The 20,370-nt window shown below is 38.6% G+C and overlaps 1 protein-coding gene across 1 annotated transcript in view; it reads right to left on the reverse strand.

Moving 5' to 3' along the window:
• The window catches only part of COL12A1 (collagen type XII alpha 1 chain), a 118,019-nt gene that overhangs the window by 45,465 nt on the left and 52,184 nt on the right, over positions 1-20,370 (reverse strand). Inside the window, 15 exon segments of the mRNA XM_032340481.1 lie at positions 87-229; positions 910-1,039; positions 2,129-2,200; positions 2,202-2,272; positions 3,865-3,994; positions 4,421-4,560; positions 4,978-5,107; positions 7,584-7,726; positions 8,082-8,108; positions 8,224-8,356; positions 8,693-8,832; positions 12,450-12,579; positions 13,697-13,833; positions 15,701-15,830; positions 16,141-16,283. Of these exon segments, the coding sequence (XP_032196372.1) occupies positions 87-229; positions 910-1,039; positions 2,129-2,200; positions 2,202-2,272; positions 3,865-3,994; positions 4,421-4,560; positions 4,978-5,107; positions 7,584-7,726; positions 8,082-8,108; positions 8,224-8,356; positions 8,693-8,832; positions 12,450-12,579; positions 13,697-13,833; positions 15,701-15,830; positions 16,141-16,283 (1,799 nt within the window).

Raw genomic sequence — 20,370 nt, forward strand, 5'->3', positions numbered from 1 at the left:
TACACTCCCAAACTAAAAACCTTAATTTCACCTTCCAACCAGGTCAGAGTTTACAAAATGCTCAACTAAACGAGAAGTGGACTCACATATTCATCGATGGGATCTCCAACAGTGGGAGAATAAATGATCCTGTATTGCTGAACTGGGCCGTCGGCATGATCCCAGGTTACAGAGAGGCTGTTGGTTGTCTCCCCAAAGACTCTCATATTTCTTGGTCCACTTCGTGGTACTAAATAAATAAAAATACAATCAAGTTAGTTGCCTATCGTGAGCACGGTGGACACGGAGGTGGCGGGAGGGATACAAAAGAATTTTCCCAGGTCAGATTAAGGAAGTTACTTGTGGGAGCTTCACATTCATTAGGATGTTTACCCGCTTTTGATAAAATATATACCTCCTCTGGTTTCAGTGGGAAACCATAAACAGAAAGTGCTACATTTCAGAGGTATAGCTACGTACTGAACTTTCAGTAACACTGAGCTAGGTTTGAGCCTAAATATATAGACTGGGAGAGAAAGGGTATATTTTAAACTACTATAACCACCTCCTGTTTAATGAAACATAAAGAGGCCCAGCCCTCACATTTCTAAAGTTCCCGCTTGGTGACAAGACTCACTGCAGGGCAGAAGAGAAAAGCCCCTCCTTACAGCTTAAGTCCCAGATGAGAAAATGGCCGACTGCAGTTCACTCAGCACCTATGGCAGTCACGGGCCCAGAACCTCAGCCTGGAATTTGAATGTGGAGGTGCCAGGCAGAACCACATGCCCAGGCCTACCCTTGCCTGTACAGAGGTGGAGAAAGCTCTCACCACCTCTCAGTCACCACCCACCTCCCACTTCTCACTCACTCAGAGAAGCCCTGCCAACTGAGTTACAAGGGAATGGGGTGGGGAAAGGATTTCTGCCTCACGCGTTCGGCCCTGGCCAGGGCTGGGATTCCCCTCTCCATCCGAGTAGAGAGCTACAATGTTCACGGAATAGGGTGTGTCGGGAATCAGCCGCTCCAGGTGCACCGTGCGCGTGTTTCCTGGCACCACAATCTGGAGGGGAGGAAATGCCAAATTCTGCTCAACAGCAGCTCAAATGCTTATCAAGTCTTCTATTAGTCAACATAGTAATATTTATAATAAAAAGCTGAGCCTAGGCACGTCAGAAGCTCACTACTATGCGTCCTCAAGAGATCTGACAAAGCCACACCGTGAGATACAATTTCTCCTCAGAAATTCCCCCCCCAAAAAAGTGAGTTCATACTCACTAAGCTAATAAACATACTATGCTACCCTTAGTAGCTTCAAATATCTCTCTTTTATGTTTACTGTGAAGATTCTCAAAGACAACATCTAGGGCTCATGGTAGTTACCTACAGAGCATCCCAGATGTTAGACACACAAAAGAGAAAGGATTCCCCACACAGGCTAATAGGGAAGAGATTTTGTGTTAAAATGGAGAACCACTCCACAAATGGATAATGGCAATGTTGTCCGAATAAGTCCTGCCAAATACAGGGATGGGCAAATTATTTGTTTATCTTTGTTTGCCACCATTGTCCATATTTATAAATACATAAATTAATCTATCAATTTATTTTCCCTGAGGTGTGTTAAGTCTACTCTTATTCAAATTAGTAATTCCTGATTCTTACATTATTGATCTACTTATAAAACTGAATAGTACTGGGAAGGAAAAATAAACTGGACAATCTGTAAGGCCAGTGAAGGCAAACGTCAAGATGTTTTCATAAAGGAGACATTTCTATGTTACAATAAAAGTCCATATTGACAAGGTCAATCAGTGATTTGCATTTATTCCTAGGCTTGTTAACTCATATAGCTAATTTGTATTTTCCAAAAATTCATATTTTCCAACTACCCCTATAGTTAGTACACCTGCCTTAAATACATAGAAGTGACCATCTAAGCATTACTGATTGTCACGTTTGTGACTGGCATTCTCACAGGCAGTGAGCAAGACACAAGCACAAGACTAGGTTCTTCCGGAAAGGATGCTTCCAGGAGACCGCAGGCCACACTGACAACTGACTTACTGTTCTGGCCCAGTAGCCAGGGCCAGAGTTACAGGGGAATCTACACAGATCTTGGACTGAACTCTAGAGGACAAAAATCACTTACAGACTCAGAGGGTCTCGTGCCGGCCACAGGAGAATATATGACACGATACTGCTGCACGGGCCCAGGTGCGGGGGTCCCAGCGGACTTCGAGGCTGTTTGGCGTCGGATTGTACACGTGGACATTCCTTGCCAGCCCTCTCACCACTGGAAAAAGAGAAGCCCACACATATTTTCTGAAATCTGTTTATATATGTCAAGTTTGCATGACTTACACTCTATAACAGGATAAAACACTGTCCTCCTTCCCCTTCTAATTATCTACAAACAAAAGCAAATTAAAACTCTCCAGATCCAAACTTAGTCTGGGTTAGCCAGTTATGGCCTTTGTCTATTTGGAGGCAAAGTTGTTACCAATAAGAACAAGCTAGTAAAAGTAGTAGTGCTGGGGGCACCTGGGTGACTCAGTGGGTTAAGCCTCTGCCTTCTGCTCAGGTCGTGATCCCAGGGTCCTGGGATTGAGCCCCACATCGGGCTCTCTGCTCAGTGGGGAGCCTGCTTCCTCCTCTCTCTCTCTGCCTGTCTCTCTGCCTACTTGTGATCTGTCTGTCAAATAAATAATAAAATCTTAAAAAAAAAAAAAGTAGTAGTCTGGGTTGGCCATAAAAGGACAAGGGATAAGGGACAGGAAAGTGGAAAAGAAGCTTCAGTTTTCCAATACAGATAATGCAGAGATAGAGAAAAGAGATTTTACAGTGTCTGTTTCGAAGTATGAACTGACAACAGCTATGAAGCGCATATAACTCAGTCAGCTGGCTTCAGTCATTCATTCATTCATTCTTCATTCAAGAAATAGATACTGATATGTTCTGTGATTAAAAGAAAAGGCAGGTGGTTGGCTTATGGACAGTGGGGAAGGTATGTGCTATGGTGAATGCTGTGAAGTATGTAAACCTGGCGATTCACAGAACTGTACCCCTGAGGCTAATAATACATTATATGTCAATAAAAAATAAAAAAATTTTTTTAAGAAGGGGAAGAAAAGAGAGAAAAGAAAAACCAAAAAAAAAAAAAAAAAGACAAAAGGAGGGAGAAATAGAACACACACTCAGTTTTCAATTACCTGCCCCACGTGGGACTTAGAAAAACATACAAATTAATTCCATGTATTAACCCCAAAGTCTACTTGAGCCAAAAACATCATCTTTCTAGAGTACTGATCTTTTACCTGAAGAAGCCACCCATACTTGCTTCCTTTTAGCCACCAGCAAGCATATTTTCAAAGCCAAAGAAATTCTTTATTAATATGCACAAGAGCCTGTAAGCAGTACTACAAAGAATGAGAAAACCGCTATAAACTGGTTACTCAAGATGTTAACAGTAAACAAAAGCACACAGAATTTTGATGACCAAAAGCACTTCATCAGCAAACCGGAGAAATGTACAATCATGTAATGCAATAAACAATTCACACCCTGAAAGCCAATTGCAAAGCACTGCTTCACACAAATGTATAAAGCACAAAAGAAAGCAAACGAACTGTCTTCGGTGAAAGAATGATTGAATAGCAGACTGATGATTGTATGCACATTCATAAATCCTGATAGTATCATTTCAGAAGAAAAATACCATCATAAATCTGTTATTTCAGACATCAAAGTGTTAACAGTTGGTGGTGACTGGAAGATAAACCATGGGTATATATTTATTTTATCATTTGTGATTTTCCAAATTTTCTTAACGGGCCTATGTGGTCTTTATAATGAAAAAGCTAATTTTTTTCTTCCTTCTCAACTTACATGTCCTCCCAGTATCCGATGTGCGTCCTCCATCACCTTCAGTATAAACAGGAACTACCGTAACGGTGTATGGGGTATCTGGCTGCAGATTCCTAAGAATGGCGTAATTGGTATTCCCAGGGATTGGTACCTAAACATTTTAATAAACATAAAGCACTGGATTTGAAAAACTTGTAAAAGAACTAATACCTCAACCAATATAATTCTCAAAATACTAACTCAAGACCCAGTCAAGAAGCAAGTACTGTCATAGTGGGATATAAAGATGTGCCCTGTATGAACTTTTACAAGAGGTGATAAAGACTTCTCTAGAACCCTACGCTCACTCTCAGTTCCCCCTTTAAAATTCTGGGAAATGATTACTTCCCCCAGCTCAATTCTCCCCTCCATCACCCAGGCACTAAGGCCACAATCTATGAGCCTCTCTCAGGTTCTAGTAAATGAATACCAACTCTTTCTGCCCTAAAGCAAATTGGTTGATCTTTTTAGCTCGCCTTTTAAATCATTCAGCTACAGTTTAAATAAACATGGAATTTTCACTCCTGGACATAATTACCAGTTCTTCCGGACCACCTGCTGTTGGTGCATAGAAAAGCTTGTACTGACGAGGGTTTCCCTCTGCATGGTCCCAGCGAACATTCAAGGTGCTGGTAGAAGGGTCATACACTCTGAGGTTCCTCACGGTATTCAGAGGTTCTGTAATGCACAGAAATCACATGACACTATGATCCTAAGCACACTCAAATGCAAGTTCCTTGATATTTCCAAGGCACCTCAACACGGCAAGCACCCCACAGTGGGCCCCCTACAAATATTTGTTGAAGTAGTGAATAAATAAAACAATATCTGTGGTAATCTGATACACGTCTCCTCTCCATGAGATATTTTGGTCGCAGGGTGGTTTTGGTTTTTGTTTTTAAAATCGCAGAAAGTAATAACTGTCTTTCTCCATAAACAGAGACCAGTAACTCTGAGCAAGGATATTAAAAGCAATTAATATCATTTTTTAATGCATTAAAATTTGATTAGCAAAACCGTGTTACCCCACCTTTTCCAAGTAAAGATGGGATTCTGTGGTAGCTATTAAAGAAGCTACAGGGGCCTGGTACTTACTGGTCTTGCCTCTCCCTGTCATTCGACCTCCTTCGCCATCAGGATAGAGGGAGGACACAGTGATGGTGTAAGGAGTATCAGGCTTCAGTTTCTGCAGGACCACACTGTTCTGCCGCCCCCCAATTGTGGTCTAGAGAAAGGTAAGGGTAAGTGTTAGCCTTGTTCTCTTGGTCGCACTGATCTGTTAAAGCTCTTTCTACACAGGAGCTGTTTGAGATCCTGGCCAAAATCTGGAAACACATACCACAGTGAAGATTTAAAATATAACTTATGGTGTAATTTTAAATGTAAAGTATGCACCTTAAATCACAAAAGGCATTCTAAGCCTTAAACTGGTGACCTCAAAAAGATATTCCGACTTGCTTGCCGCCAGCACAGCAAAATTTCATCCAAAACACATTTCATGGATCTCTTCCCCCAAAAGGCATTAATCATAAGTGAGCTAGAAAGGAGTTTTAAGATAGCAAAGAATTGCCAAATATTAGAGGCTCCACACCATTTGCTATTATTTTTACTTTTTTATAGAGGTTTTTTATTTGCTTTAGAGAACACATTAAAATGATTCAGCAGAAGATCTAAAACTTTGATGTTTCCCCCCAAAAACTGCCATTCTAACAACATTAGCTGTGCAAACTATGTGACTAGACCCTTTGCCAGACCACACTCGGGGCTGGGGTTCCCAGCCATCTCTATGATACCAGCCTTATGGTATGAAGATTTTCAATTTCCTCCAAATACAGACTTTGAAATTTTTTATTCACTGCTTAAGGCCATCTAACTATCTTGTTGAAAGAAAATTTGTATGATTTGTAAACAGTCTACTGAATTCAAATATTTATGTGATACTAATTAAAATCATGTGAAAATGGCCCCTTGCCCACAAAGAGTGCACATCTGGATGGCTGGACATGTCAGTAACAGTCCAGATGTTTCCAACTTACCACCCATCAACTCTTTGAATGCCAGAGAAAACCTCAGTGAAACACTGTACTCTTCCTCCGTATGAGGCAAACTTAACGACAGTGGCTAATTTTATTAAATTGAATATTAGATGTTATGAGAAAGAAGTATCCATATCTGTACAAGCCCTTTGATATTTAACAAATCCAAAGGCATCCACTTAGTAAAACTAGCCCTATGAGTAAGCAGAGGGGTGTCTACTTACTTCTCCCATCCAGCTCTCCAAAATTCTGGTATCAGTAATTCAAAACTTTATTTCATGGACTAGCAGTAAAACGCAAATATCCCTAAGAACAACAAACCTTGAGGGATTGTCAGCTAATACATATCAGAGGGTGAGTTCATGAGACTTCTTCAAGTTATAACAAACCTCTGTTAGGCAGTAAAGAAACTGAAGGCAGCAACTGGAGGGTCACTATCACCAAAAGTAGAAATGCTGGAGACAAGCCTCACCTCATAGTTTTACCCAAATCTGGCCTGGCATAGACAAAAGAAGTTCTGTTTCTGACATGAAAATATCAGTTCATCACGTGTGTCTTCTCTTATTTCCTACAAAAGCCAGTTGACTACAGTTTGTATTTAGTGTACTACTGGTAACCTATTTAATTAGACAACATTTCTATCCAAAGATACTCCCTAAGACTAATTGTGTGGAAACCTCAAAAGATCAACTCGAAAGTTACACTAGGATGGAAGAGGGTCTGGTTCAGCTAAACCCACTTAATATGCAGTATCAGAAACCTTTAACCACTGCCAGCATCCATGCCTGCTAACATCTCTAAACTGGGAAGACGTAGAACCCATTTGCTAGAGCTCAGTAAGTCATGTGACTAATTGATAGTAACTCATATCTCTTATCTCTCTCTATGACTGTGAAGAAATAGTATAGCCCAAAGATTGTCAACAAAATACTAAACCTTACCAAAAGAGGCATTTTAAATAAATCAGGAAGCATCCCTTCCTGGTGTAAAAAATCATGATGCTTCCTATATGTGCAGTTCTAGTCACACATCTCACAAAGCAAAGCTGGAGAAGGTTCAAAATCAGACACCTAACATAAGCAAGGTGAATGAACTAGGATTCTCTAAACGGGGAAGACCAGAAAGATAAAGAAGATGAAGGCTATTGACAGTCATGCCACCTTTCCAGAAACCTCTGTTTGGATAAATATAAAAATGATGAACAGTAAGAATTAGGGGAACAGCCACCTAGATCTGGAAATTCCAAATACAAGAGATATCTTATGACATGCAAAAACCAGAAAATTACAATAACAGAAATTTGGCAAATTTCAGTATTTGATTACGTTTGAGAGATACATATTAAAAATCTAAAGACCAAAAAAAGACAAAAGAAAAAACAAAAAAAAACTAGAAATCTTCATAGATAATCCAGCCCTAAGAGTTCCTAAGGGAAATGTCTATGCATGAGGCACATCCCTGATGCTGTGGGGCTACCCAACATGAAAAGCAACTTTCATCTCCCAAGAGGGTGTCCAAGTTCCCATAAGAATGGAGTCAAATAAATCCACTCATTACAGTAAATTCTGCATCTCTCAAAGTAGTACAACTAACTATACATTGGGTAGGGAGGAGTTCGAGGAGAAGAGGTAGAATTTTCCAAGTTACATATATTTTTTTTATTACCGTTTGCTCATTGCCTTCTCCTGTTGAAGGCTGGTAAGTGATTCTGTATTTCTGCACACGACCACTGGCAGGATCCCATTTAACAGTTAAGCTGTTAGATGTTGCGTTGTACACCTGAAGGTTTCGTGGGCCACTTTTTGGAGCTGAAAAAAGGTTGTTGAGAAACATAGTAAGCTCATAGAATGAGTCCTCCTCCCAAAATAAGCACCATTCACTAAAATCAGTATACTTTTAAGGTTAAGACTAAATTTGACCTCATGGTAACTGATGGTCATGGAATCCTACATGACTCCTTAACAAATGGCAGTAAAGCAATGTTTTTCAAAAAAAAAAAAAACTTTTAAAAAAGTTTCAAGAGATGCCTTATAATTTAAAAGCAGAAAAAACCTGTTTACAATGGATTTTGTGGTATTTTTTTCCATTCATTCACTTGTTCGTTCATTCATTCATTCATTCATTATTTGGTCATTTATATGGTTCAGCAAATTAAACTCTTACCTTGTGTTGTAAGTGGTATCAAACGAGCTAAAATTAAAAAAAAAAAAACAGAATTTGGGGAAATATTACTAATAAAGTTATAGCTCTACTTTTTAAATTAACTTTAACATAATAATGTCCTATTTAAAAGCTGAACACCTACGTGTGCGTTCACTGCCAGTCAGGTCATCACTTTCTGACTCATCAGGATAAATGGCAGTAACAGAAACTTCATAGAGAGTGTTCGGGTTCAGGTTTTCAAACACCAAAGTATTTTCATCTCCATTTAAGATGGTCTTAGTGAAAGAGAAAAGAAAAACACACACACCCACAAAAAATTAAGTCACCATGTCTATCATACTCTCGATGGCAGTTTATTGACATTATTTAGCCAGACATTCTTCCGCCTTGATACATGCCAGGAGCTCAAATGGAAAAGGATGCTTTTCAGGCAACAGAGGTAATATCTATTTCAAACACGATTCCTTGTCATGAAATTTAAAAAGTTTTAAAAAAAACTTTTAAAAAGGAGGGAAGGAAGGAAGGGAAGGGAAGATAAGGGAAGAGAGGGAAAGGGGGGGGAAGGGAGGAGGGAGGAAGGGGTAGGGAAGAAGGAAGAGAATTAACATTACCTCCATCCTATCTGAGCTTCCAAAAGGTGCCCAGGTTATCCTGTAAAGGGACACATCTGAAGCCCCATGATCCCAAGTCCCTCGGAAGCTCTCCGGTGTCACTTCGGTAATCCTTAGGTTTGTTGGGGCTGGCACCGTGCCTATCATGAGGTAAAGCAGGACAAAGTTTCTGAACAAACAATATAATACACAAATGATATAATAAAGCCTCCTCATTTTATCTTCATGGACATGAGGAAACAGGCTGAAATCATCATTTAGAACCAAACATCTTACCAATTCAGCTCATCTGAAAGGGAAGTATAAGAGAAAGTTTCAAAAACTTCAAGCACCATATGGATATAATAGGCTACTATTTGTGTTAAGTTAAAATGGTGCATGGAGCCCTGGGTGTTATGCACAGTGAATCATGGGACACTACATCAAAAACTAATGATGTATTGAACAGTGAGTAACATAACACAATAATTTTAAAATGGTGATTTTTTTCTAAATACCTCTTAGTAGATGTGGTATGTATACACACACACACACACACACACACACACACACACACACACACACAATGGAATACTATGCAGCCATCAAAAATATGAAATCTTGCCATTTGCAATGACATGGATGGAACTAGAGGGTATTATGCTTAGCGAAATAAGTCTATTGGAGAAAGACAACTATCATATGATCTCCCTGATATGAGGAAGTGGAGATGTAATGTGGGGAGTTTGGGGGATGGGAACAGAATAAATGAAACAAGATGGGATCGGGAGGGAGACAAACCATAAGAGACTATTAATCTCACAACACAAACTGAGAGTTGCTTGGGGGAGGGGGGAGGGAGAGGGTGGTGGGGTTATAGACATTGGGTAGGGTATGTGCTATGGTGAGTGCTGTGAAGTGTGTAAACCTGACGATTCACAGACCTGTGAATCTGGGGCTAATAATACATTATATGTTTATTTAAAATTTTTTTAATTTAAATAAATAAATAAATACCTCTTAGTAAGACTCTTCTAACCCAGTTAATCATTCTGCATCTCACACATTTTTTTCAATGTCATATTTGAAAGCTGAACATTTATATGTCAAAACTATGAACTTGTTTGCAGAGCAGTACACATAAGCACAAACTTCGGTATTGATTATCAAAGAGTGCATAGTCTATCATGGTCTATGAAATATTATGATCTAAGTAAGCCATGTGTGAGGTTTTCCTGTAGAATGCTAATGTTAAACACAACTGAGGAAGACTATACTGACTGTGTCCAGAGATAGGAATAACCCTACAGGGTTGATGACTGCTGAAACCCCAATTAAAAGCCCCTCCATTGACCAGGCACCCTAGTTAGTTCACAACACATGGAATCTGGAATGTCTGCCCCCAGTTCTGAGCTGTCATTGTCAATTACTTCTCTATCCACTATTGACCAGTTCTGACTTCACAAAATCCAGGGCCATCAAAAATATATTTCTAATAATTACAATGAAAAGGCTCATTGAGAGAAAATGATTGGTACCATGTCCAGAAGCACAACTGCAAAACAAACCAACTGTTAAGAATGCACTTATTTGTGGAGCATAACAAATAGCATGGAGGACATGGGGAGTTAGAGAGGAGAAGGGAGTTCGGGGAAATTGGAAGGAAGGTGAATCATGAGAGACTATGGACTCTGAAAAACAATCTGAGGGGTTTGAAGTGGTGGGGGGGCAGGTGGGAGGTTGGGGTACCAGGTGGTGGGTATCATAGAGGGCACAGATTGCATGGAGCACTGGATGTGGTGAAAAAATAATGAATACTGTTATGCTGAAAATAAATAAAAAATAAATTTAAGAAAAGAAAGAATACACTTTGGCAACACCTAAAGTTATTAGGACATCTCAAGGATTTTTTTTTAATTTAATTTTTTTTTTCGGTGTTCCAAGATTCATTGTTTATGCACCACACCCAGTGTTCCATGTAATATGTGCCCTCCTTAATACTCACCACAGGGCTCACCCAACCCCCACCCCCTTCCCCTCCAAAACCAACCACATATTGAAAGTATCGATTTAGTATACTAATTTACCTGCTTTCACTAGACTTTTTTCCTGACTTTTGTCCTCTACTTCACCTGTTATGCATGTGCAAAGCTGTCAGTTTACTCATACGCACCAATTTTCACTTCCAGACACTACACTTACCAAGTAAGAACCAACGCCAGGAAGGCAAGTGAGACTGCTAAGAGCGATCACAGGTAAGAAAGTAGCAGAAGTAGATACTGTCAGTTGTTAAGGCATAGGCTGTGCCATTTGACAAGAGGCCCGATCAGGTACAGACAGCTGGGTATGAAAGGAGAAGTTTTTGAACCTCTAGTGAGGGAGTGACAGGACAGCAAATAAAAGTTCAGATTTGTATTGATCCCACCAGTAGCTAACTAGATGAGGCAGGGCAAGTCATTTAAATTCTCTAGACCTGTGCTGTCTACTCTCAGAGTCACCAGCCATATACAGCTACTGAGTACTTGAAATGTAGCTAGTCCAAATTGAGATCTAATGTAAGTATAAAATTAACACACACTGGATTTTAAAGAATTATTATGGAAAAATTATGTGAAATATTTTAATACTTATTCTACTGATACATGTTGAAATGACAATATTTTTGATATACTGGCTTGAATATAATACATTATCAAAATTAGTTTCTCTTCTTTCTACTTTTTCAAATGTGGCTACTAGAAAATTTTGAATTATAGAAGTAGCTCTCATTATATTTCTTCAGAACACTGAGGGCTCTAGACCTCAAGTTCTTAGCCCCTATTCAAGCAGGAAATTATGTGTTGAGCATGGTGCCAGGCACTGGAGATGCAAAGTTGTACAAAGTAAGTGTGTCTCTGGCTTCACTTGGGGGGAAGAAAGGGAAAACAAAATAGATAGGAAAAAACAAACAGGTAGTCATAATTGGGTTAAATACTATGGAAGTACCCTGAGAGGGAAAGAAACAGACAGCTCTGGAAGCAGCACCAAAATGGAGCTGGTGAGGAGAAGCCTAGGAAGGCTGCCCGACATCTCCCCTGATTCTCCATTATGCAGTCCTCCCCTTCACCTGACATCCAACAGCATGCAATCTGAGCTCCACTTACCTCACCATCCCTACACCATCCCATGTGTTCTTAATCAATTTTTCTTATCTCCACAATGAAATCATAACTGGTAAGGGCAAAGATACTTATATTTTGTTACCCTGATAACAATTTACATATAGTAAGATCTCACAAAATATGTGATAACTAACACAACCTTCCCAGAGAAAATGTCCAATGTGTGTCAATAACTTAGTTCCTCCCCATTACCCCCCCTCACCCACAAGCACGTGCACACCCACACACACAAAACACGCACACACACCAGTTACATATCTGGAAGATGAAGTAATGACAGTGGTTGATAGAATAATAGGAGGATAAAAACTATCATAAAAGGAATGGACATGTTCAATCACTCTATTATATACCTAAAACTAACGTAACTCCATATATTATAGGGGAATTAAAATTAAATTAAATTAAAATTAAAAACTTAATTGAAAATAAAAATAAATAAGAAGAATGGACATGAAGGTAGAAGATAAGAAGAAAATAAGTAAAAAGCAATCTGTGAATTCAAACGTTAAATACTCAAAAAACTGGAACCAAGAAACAAAAGGACCCAGTAAGTTCAGTTACACAATCATGTCATGTCATTTCTCAAGTATCAGTGTAGCACAATTATAACTTACGGGTAGTTTCTTGAGCAGTCATGGGGGGAGACTCCCCTTCATCATACACTGCAGAGACGCCTACTGTGTACAGGGTTTGTGAGAAGAGGTCTTTGAGAGGGGTGCTGGTCCGTGACCTGTCTACCTCTACCTGTAATAGAGCAGTGGAACTATTTTTAGGAAGGGTCTAGTTTTAACATCTCTGTTGTTTATTGTACTTCTTAGCACAAGAGCATAAGAATTGTGCTATAAAAAATAGCAATGTTTTTCAATATGCATGAGTCCAGGAACTGGAAAAGTTTAAATGCTTATAAAGTGGGAAAATGTATGTACTAGAGCTCTATTTCAATGCCAAGGTTTGGTAAATAAGACTGCCAACAGATTCAAACAACCTGATCATTTTTCACTGACAGTTTCTCTGTTTCCCTTTGCATCACTGCTTTATTTCTCTCAGAAATGTTCTCCTGTGCATTATCTCATTTGCTGTGCACAAGAGCCCTGTGAGACCCTCTGGTCATGGTGTCTCTTTCGAAATTGAAACCTAGAATGAAAGGAATGTGTGCATATGTATAACTTAGCTTTGATATAATCCAACTGAACAGCATGGTCAATACCTAGGGGCTTACAGAAACCATTTCTATCTTCCAAAAATGTCTCTGAGATTCTGACATTGATACGCTCCCAAGCACACAGAAGTTTTAAACCCATTCTCTAGAGAAAACCCTCAATTTGCTCCCACTTTGAATTAGGTTGTCATGGAAACAAATCTCTGCCCCATCTCAAAAATGCTCATGGCCAAAAGGACTTTCCTCTAACAATCTATTTATTTACGCTTTCTCTCAGAACTTCTCCATTGTCCTATCTTCCTATTATCTGACAAACTCTCCTTTTCCTTCCCGCACCCTTACTGGCTTTTACTTTTAGACACATTTTTTTTTTTTTTTTGGTAATTCATAGAATGTAGAGCACCAAAAAAAGACATCTGGATGAGAAGGAAGTACTATCTACATTCTATAACTCTTTGTCTACTAAGGGATGATGATTTTGAGATGAGTATCATGGAAGAAAACATTTCTAAAATAAATGCAACAAAATCCAATATATTATCAATATTCAAAAATTGCTCTACTAATATTACAAGCTTTCAACCCTAGATTAATAAAGTGACAAATATTCAAAACACTCTATCCTCTGCACTTTTTTGAGTTCTGTTGTTAAACCTACTAGGAAAACAAATACTTCCAAATCCATTCTAATCTTCAACCTACCTCTTTGACATCGTCTTCTGGTGTTTTGTAGCGAACGATGTATTTACGCACTTTTCCAGGCGCGGGTTCCCATAAGACATTCATGGTGCTGTGAGTCACGTCTCTGAGTCTCAGATCTCGAGGTTTGGGTAAAGGCACTGGAGATGCATGAATAATGAGCTCCAGATGTGGCTCTCAACCACAAAACTCTAAAGCATTCACACAAGCTTTCAAGGAGTTGTTTAGAGAAAATTTAACAGTGTGCAGCAAAGTAACTTTAAACAAATAGCTCTGATGACAAAAGTACTATGATTCTACCAGGTAAAGCTCCCGTCCTCTTAAGAAATTTCTTAAAATATGATAAGTTGAAATTTTTATTACAATTCTAATTTATCTTTTATATCTAAACTTCCACTCTATTTTCCAGCTCTCTCTTGCTGCTCAGCTATAGTACATCATAATTCACCACAAATGCACAGCTTGTGTTTCTTTCTCAGATATTTTAAATCAGTTTAGGATAGAAAACAAAATCCAAAGAATTATGGTCTCCTAAGAATAGAAAATGATAGAAATACAAATGGTTATGAGAGTGAGGGATGAAGGTGGGCCAAAATTAAGCACCTGGTAAGCTTATAAGAAAATCCATAGGGGTCTAAATGGTTACGAGAAAATTCAAATGATAAATTTTGCCAAGTCAAAGCCTTGCTTAAAAAGAACAAAGACGAGGATAACTAACAAAGAAAGTTTCTTTTGTTATATGAGACAGATCTCACTTTCCAGCTGCCCGTTGACCAATTTCCTTTTGTTTCTCATTTCAACTCTGTGCATCTCTTCCCCTAAATGTCTCCCTCCACCTACATGATTCTGCACCTTTATCCTTTTAATGTTTTTGTCTCTCCGCATCTCTCTGTGGCCTCCCTTCCTCCACTGGTGCAGTCAACTTTATATCAAATCCATGACCGCACTTGCCTTTCATCCCAGTATGACTCTCGGGTCTTCTCTCCCAGCACTTTGAGAACACATGTCTCTATCCCTAGCTGGCTTCCCACCTTTCCATCTGCCACTACCTCATTTCTACAAAGCCACCAATTCCAGACAGGGTTTAATAAATAAAAAATGATTATTTGTTGTCAATGAATTTATACTGTCCCACCCTTCAGGGGCTCTTTCTCTTTTCTGCCTTATGATTATTCTCAGTCCCCTTTCTCCCTTGAAGATTTCTTCTGCCTTCTTAATTGCCTTAAAAATGTGGGCTGAGCCTAAAATTTAAGCCATGTCATCTATCTCAGCATGACCTCAATAAGCATAAAACAAAACCTCCAGCCAGGAAAGGCAAGGGTTCTAGGTGCAATTCTTGCCACTTTTCAAGAAGAAAACACCTAAATGCCAGTGAAACAAGCCAAAAACACAAAAGGAATTGATCAACGCACACAAGAAAAGTGCAAACCCCAAAGGAGTTCATGCGCTCTATGTTGCCTGGTATTACCTCATGGTACATTCCCAATATCTAGCATAGTGACTGAAGTATATGACCAATGTTTTTGGATTGAGTAAGCTGATTAACTCACTTAATTGAAACAAACTTTTCTATAAGTGCAATAAAGTACCTACTTCACCAAGAACTTGGAACATCTTAATATTAAGTCTAGTATCTTCCTCCAAAATTACACTCACCCAACATTCCCTTCTCACCAGGGCTATGTACCTTACTTCATGGATATACAACACCAACTTTTTATGCTCCATGCCCTGACACTTGGCCAAAAGTATACCATCAATTGTAAGAAACATCTCAATATCAGCTATGTTCAATGTGGAAAAAAAAGTACATCCTAGAATCAATTTAAGATGCTGCCGTAAGGCTAGAGTTAATTTTAATTCTCAAATTTGATTGCCATAAGGAATAACCTTGTGACTTATTCATAAATTATCAAATTATTGATAACATTATTGGGTAAAAGAAATATCCTAATGAACATTATGTTTACAACAGAAAGGAAAGAAGGAACACTGGCAATATCTTACACGTGACTTCCCGAGCAGTGACAGGTTCACTAGCGAGGTCATGCAAGGCAGCCTGGACTGTGACTGCATACTCGGTGTTGGGAAAAAGATCAGTGAGTTGCACATCATTCACTGTTGGCCCCAAACGCATCTGCATATGGACATGCCAAAGGGAAATAAGACATTCAAATCAAACCTTTCCACTTACCAGGGATATGCAATTACAGCCTACTTGTAACTACTAGATGATAACACAACTTTTCTTTTTCACCTCTCTGAAATGAATTTCCTTCTTCATGCTAATGTTTTTAAAAATGTGTCACAGGACCCAAGTCTATTTTTCTATATTTTTTTTTGCACATAATGTTATAAATGATTTATAAGCAACTGCAGTTTAATGTGGATTCTAAAACTATAAAGTCTCAGAAAGACTCAATGAAAAAGAAACAAATGTCTCCCACCTCTTTGGGTTTTCTTGGTTCTGTGGCGTTGATGGGTTCATATGACAAGGTGTAGCCAGTAGCCCCTCCCACTGGCTGCCATTGCACATGCATGGTGGTAGGGCCAACATCATAAATATTCATGCTGACCACAGGGACTGGTACTGTTGAAATGTAAAGGCAAACATCAGTCTAATGCCTGTCATTCTACTCATTATTAATTGTTGTTTCCTACTTACTAAGTGATATTTATATATGCTAAATAGAGAATGAGTTACTATGAGAAGTTAGTGAGAGCCAATAGAATCCTTTCCTCTCTCCTGAAAAACCCAATCTCATTGTTCATTGCCATCTCATACTCAGGACTGCAAGTTACAACTATTTCATGGAGGAACAAAGTTTAAATTTCAACGGGCATTCCAATGAGTCTATATAGAAGCCAAAATAGATACCAACTTCCTGAGATTTCAGTCTCTTTTTCTGGAACATCTTTAAGTTGACTATTTTCAGTCTTCAATCATAGAATTTCATACGTAAGTAACCAGCACAGTATTTTACATCAGCTTTCACAAAAAATTAATTTAAGTGAGAGAGTCATACATTAATAACTGGAACTTAGGGGATTCATGAGTTTTTTGAAGATAGGTTCATGAGGCACAGTAAAAGATTTACAGTCTCCTCTTCATTTAATGCCAATATAGATTCACATATATTGTCCAAAGACTGAGTTTAAAGTTTTCAGAAATTATCAGATTAATCCTGCCCATTATGAAATATTTTATTTCCCACCTCCTACGGTATAATATGAAGGCTAGTGACAGAAAACATGGAGGAGGGGTTCAAGATGGCAGCATAAGAACACTCTGAAATCACTTCCTCCCATGATATAATAAATTTATAGCTACACTTGAAATCATACCCTCTGAAAAGGACCTGAGACTAGATAAACAGTGCCTCCACAACAAAGATAAAAGAGACATATCAAGCAGGTAGGAGAAGTAGAAACTCAGCCTTGTCCAGGACCCCACCCCAAGCATGGTGACTCACAGTCGGGAAGGAATTCCCAAAATATGGAACTCTCCCTCAAGAAGCAAAAGAAGTGTGCCCACATCAAGTACCTTGATCTTTGAGTCCAGCATCTGAAAAAGAAGCCCCTAAAATGCCTCATTTTGAAAATAAACAGGGATGAAGTCCAGGGAAACCAAGAAACTAGAGGGAATAGAGAACGTGCTCTTAAAGAGCTTGTGCACAGACCCACTTGCCCTGGGAGCCTGCGTAAAAGCAACAGTTTGGAAAATGCCAGGATCATAAGTGAGATAGACCTACTTACTAATTTTAAAGCAGTTGCCAGAGAGGCAGGAACCTGCATTGGTCTTCTCTACAGACAGAAGCACTGACAGGTGTCATTTTTGCAATCCTAGTCTAACTTGTTAGTGATAGAGCTGGAAGCACCCTTTTTGGTGTTCTCCCTCATGTCTGCTAGTATGCATGCTACATGCTCCATCTGCCCCAGTAGCAGTTGCACGACAACCAGGCTGGGTGAGTGCCCCAAACCCCACTGACCCTGCATCAAAGCTGTGGCCCCACCATAGCCAGAAGGTCCACATAGTCCACACAAGAGATGTCCCACCCACAAGATGGTTGCCTGGCTCTGGAGTCCAGGGGAGACTGTACTCTGAACCCTATGGATCATCTCCTACACGAGATCATTCCTTCCAGACCGGGAGAGGTATTATTTTTACCTGATAAATATACACAGAGAGTCAGGCTAAATGAGGAGACAGAGGCCTATATTCCAAACCAAAGAACAGGACAAATTCCCAGAAAAAAATTTTAATGACATGAATATAGCAACCTACTCAACAAAGAGTTCAAAGTAATAGTCGTAAAGATATTCACCAAACTCAGGAGAAGAATGGATGAACACAGTAAGAACTTCAACAGAGATGGAAACTAGAAGAAAATACCAAACAGAATTTATAACTGAAATGAAAAATACACTAGAGGGATTCAACAGCAGAATGGATGAAATAGAAGCCCAAATCAGTGGGCTGGAAAACAAAGCAATGGATCTCAACTGGATAGAGCAACAAACTGAGAAAGAATTTTAAAAAGTAAGGATACCTAAAGGGACCTTTAGGACAACATCAAATGGTGTAATATTTGTATTATAGAGGTCCTAGAAGGAGAAAAGAGAGAAAGGGCCAGAAAAATTATTCAAAGAAATAATAGCTGAAAAATTCCCTTATCTGGGGAAGAAAACAGACATTTGGGTTCAGAAAGCCCAGAGAACTCCAAAAAAAAAAAAAGATCCAAAGAGAACCACACTAAAGTACATTATAATTAAAATGGTACAAGTTAAGAATAAAGAGAATAAAGAGAGAATCTTAAAATGGCTAAGAAAAACAATTTAGGGATGCCTGGGTGGCTCAGTCAGTTAAGCGGCTGCCTTTGGCTTGGATCATGATCCCAGGATCCTGGGATCGGGTCCCACATTGGGCTCCTTGCTCCACAGGGAGCCTGCTTCTCCCTCTGCTTCTGCCTGCCACTCTGCCTGCCTGACAAATAAATAAATAAAATCTTTAAAAAAAAGAAAAACAATTTATTCCATACAAGGGAAACCCCATAAGACTATCAGAGATTTTTTCAGCAGAAATTTTACAGGCTGGAAGTAAGGGTCATGATATATTCAAAATGCTGAAAGGAAAAATTTTCCAACCAAGAATTCTCTATCCAGCAAGATTATCTTTCAGAATTTAAGGAGAGATGAAGAATTTTCTAGATAAGCAAAAGCTAAAGGAGTTCATCACCTCTAAACTGACCTTATAAGAAACGTTACAGGGATTTCTCTACACTGAAAAGAAAAGATAATCATTAATAAGAAGAAAATATATGAAAGTAACAATCTCACTGGAAAAGGTAAAGAGATAGTAAAAATAGATCAATCACTAATAAGGCAAGTATGAAGATCAAAAGGTATGAAAATCAAAACATAATAAAATCAATTAAAATTACAATAGTTATCTAAAGGATCATAAAATAAAAAGACATAAAATGTGTCATCAAAAATATAAAATATGGGGAATAAAAATGTAAAGCTTTGGAATGTGTTCCAATTTAAGTTATCAATTTAAAAGAGACTGTTATATACATAAGATGCTATAAGTGAACCTCACAGTAACCACAAAGAAAAACTTATACTAAATACATAAAAGAAAATAAGAAAGAATCTAAGCATAATATTAAAGAAAGCCAGCAAATCACAAGGAAAGAGAGAAAGAGGGGGGAAAAAGGTCAAAGAAGAACTTCAAACACAGCCCGAAAACAACAAAATGGAAATAAGTACATACATATTGATAATTACTTCAAATATAAAAGAACTAAATCTACCAATCAAAAGACAAAGAGTAGCTAACTAGATTAAAAAACAAAAAAGAAATGTCTATGTGCTACCTATAAAAGACTTCAGAGCTAAGGACACATAAGGACTGTGAAGGAAGGAGATAAATTATTCTATGCAAATGGAAATGAAAAGAAAGCTGGCATATACTCATATCAGATAAAATAGACTTAAAAACAAAGACTGTACTAAAAGACAAAGAGGAGCACCACATTATGATAATGGGATGAATCCAACCAGAAGATACAACATTTATAAATAAGTGTTTATTTATAAGCACCCAACAAAAGAGCACAAAACTATATAACAAATATTTGAAACCTAAAGGGAGGTGGGGGCTCCTGGATGACTCATTCTTTAAGTGGCTGCCTTGGGCTCAGGTCATGATCCCAAGGTCCTGGGATCAAGCCCCACATCAGGCTCCCTGCTCAGCAGGAAGCCTGCTTCTCCTTCTGCCCACTCCCCCTGCTTGTATTCCCTCTCTCATGGTCTCTCTCTCTGCCAAATCAATAAATAAAAATCTTAAAAATAAAAAAAAAACTAAAGGGAGGGAGAAATTGAAAATAAAACAATAATAGGGGACTTTAACATCTCACAGCAATGAATAGATCATGAGACAGAACATCAATAAGGACATTTTTACCATAATTGACACATTAGATCACATGGATATAACAGAAATATACATAATGAATATATAATCAGAATATTTCATCCAAAAGCCACAGCATGCACCTTCTTCTCAAGTGCACATGGAACATTCTCCAAGACAGATTACATGTTGGGCCACAAGATAAGTCTCAATAAATTCAAGAAGACTGAAATCACATCAAATATCTTCTCTGAAAACA

Source organism: Mustela erminea, chromosome 4, assembly GCF_009829155.1.
Source record: "Mustela erminea isolate mMusErm1 chromosome 4, mMusErm1.Pri, whole genome shotgun sequence".
NCBI classification, from domain to species: domain Eukaryota; kingdom Metazoa; phylum Chordata; class Mammalia; order Carnivora; family Mustelidae; genus Mustela; species Mustela erminea.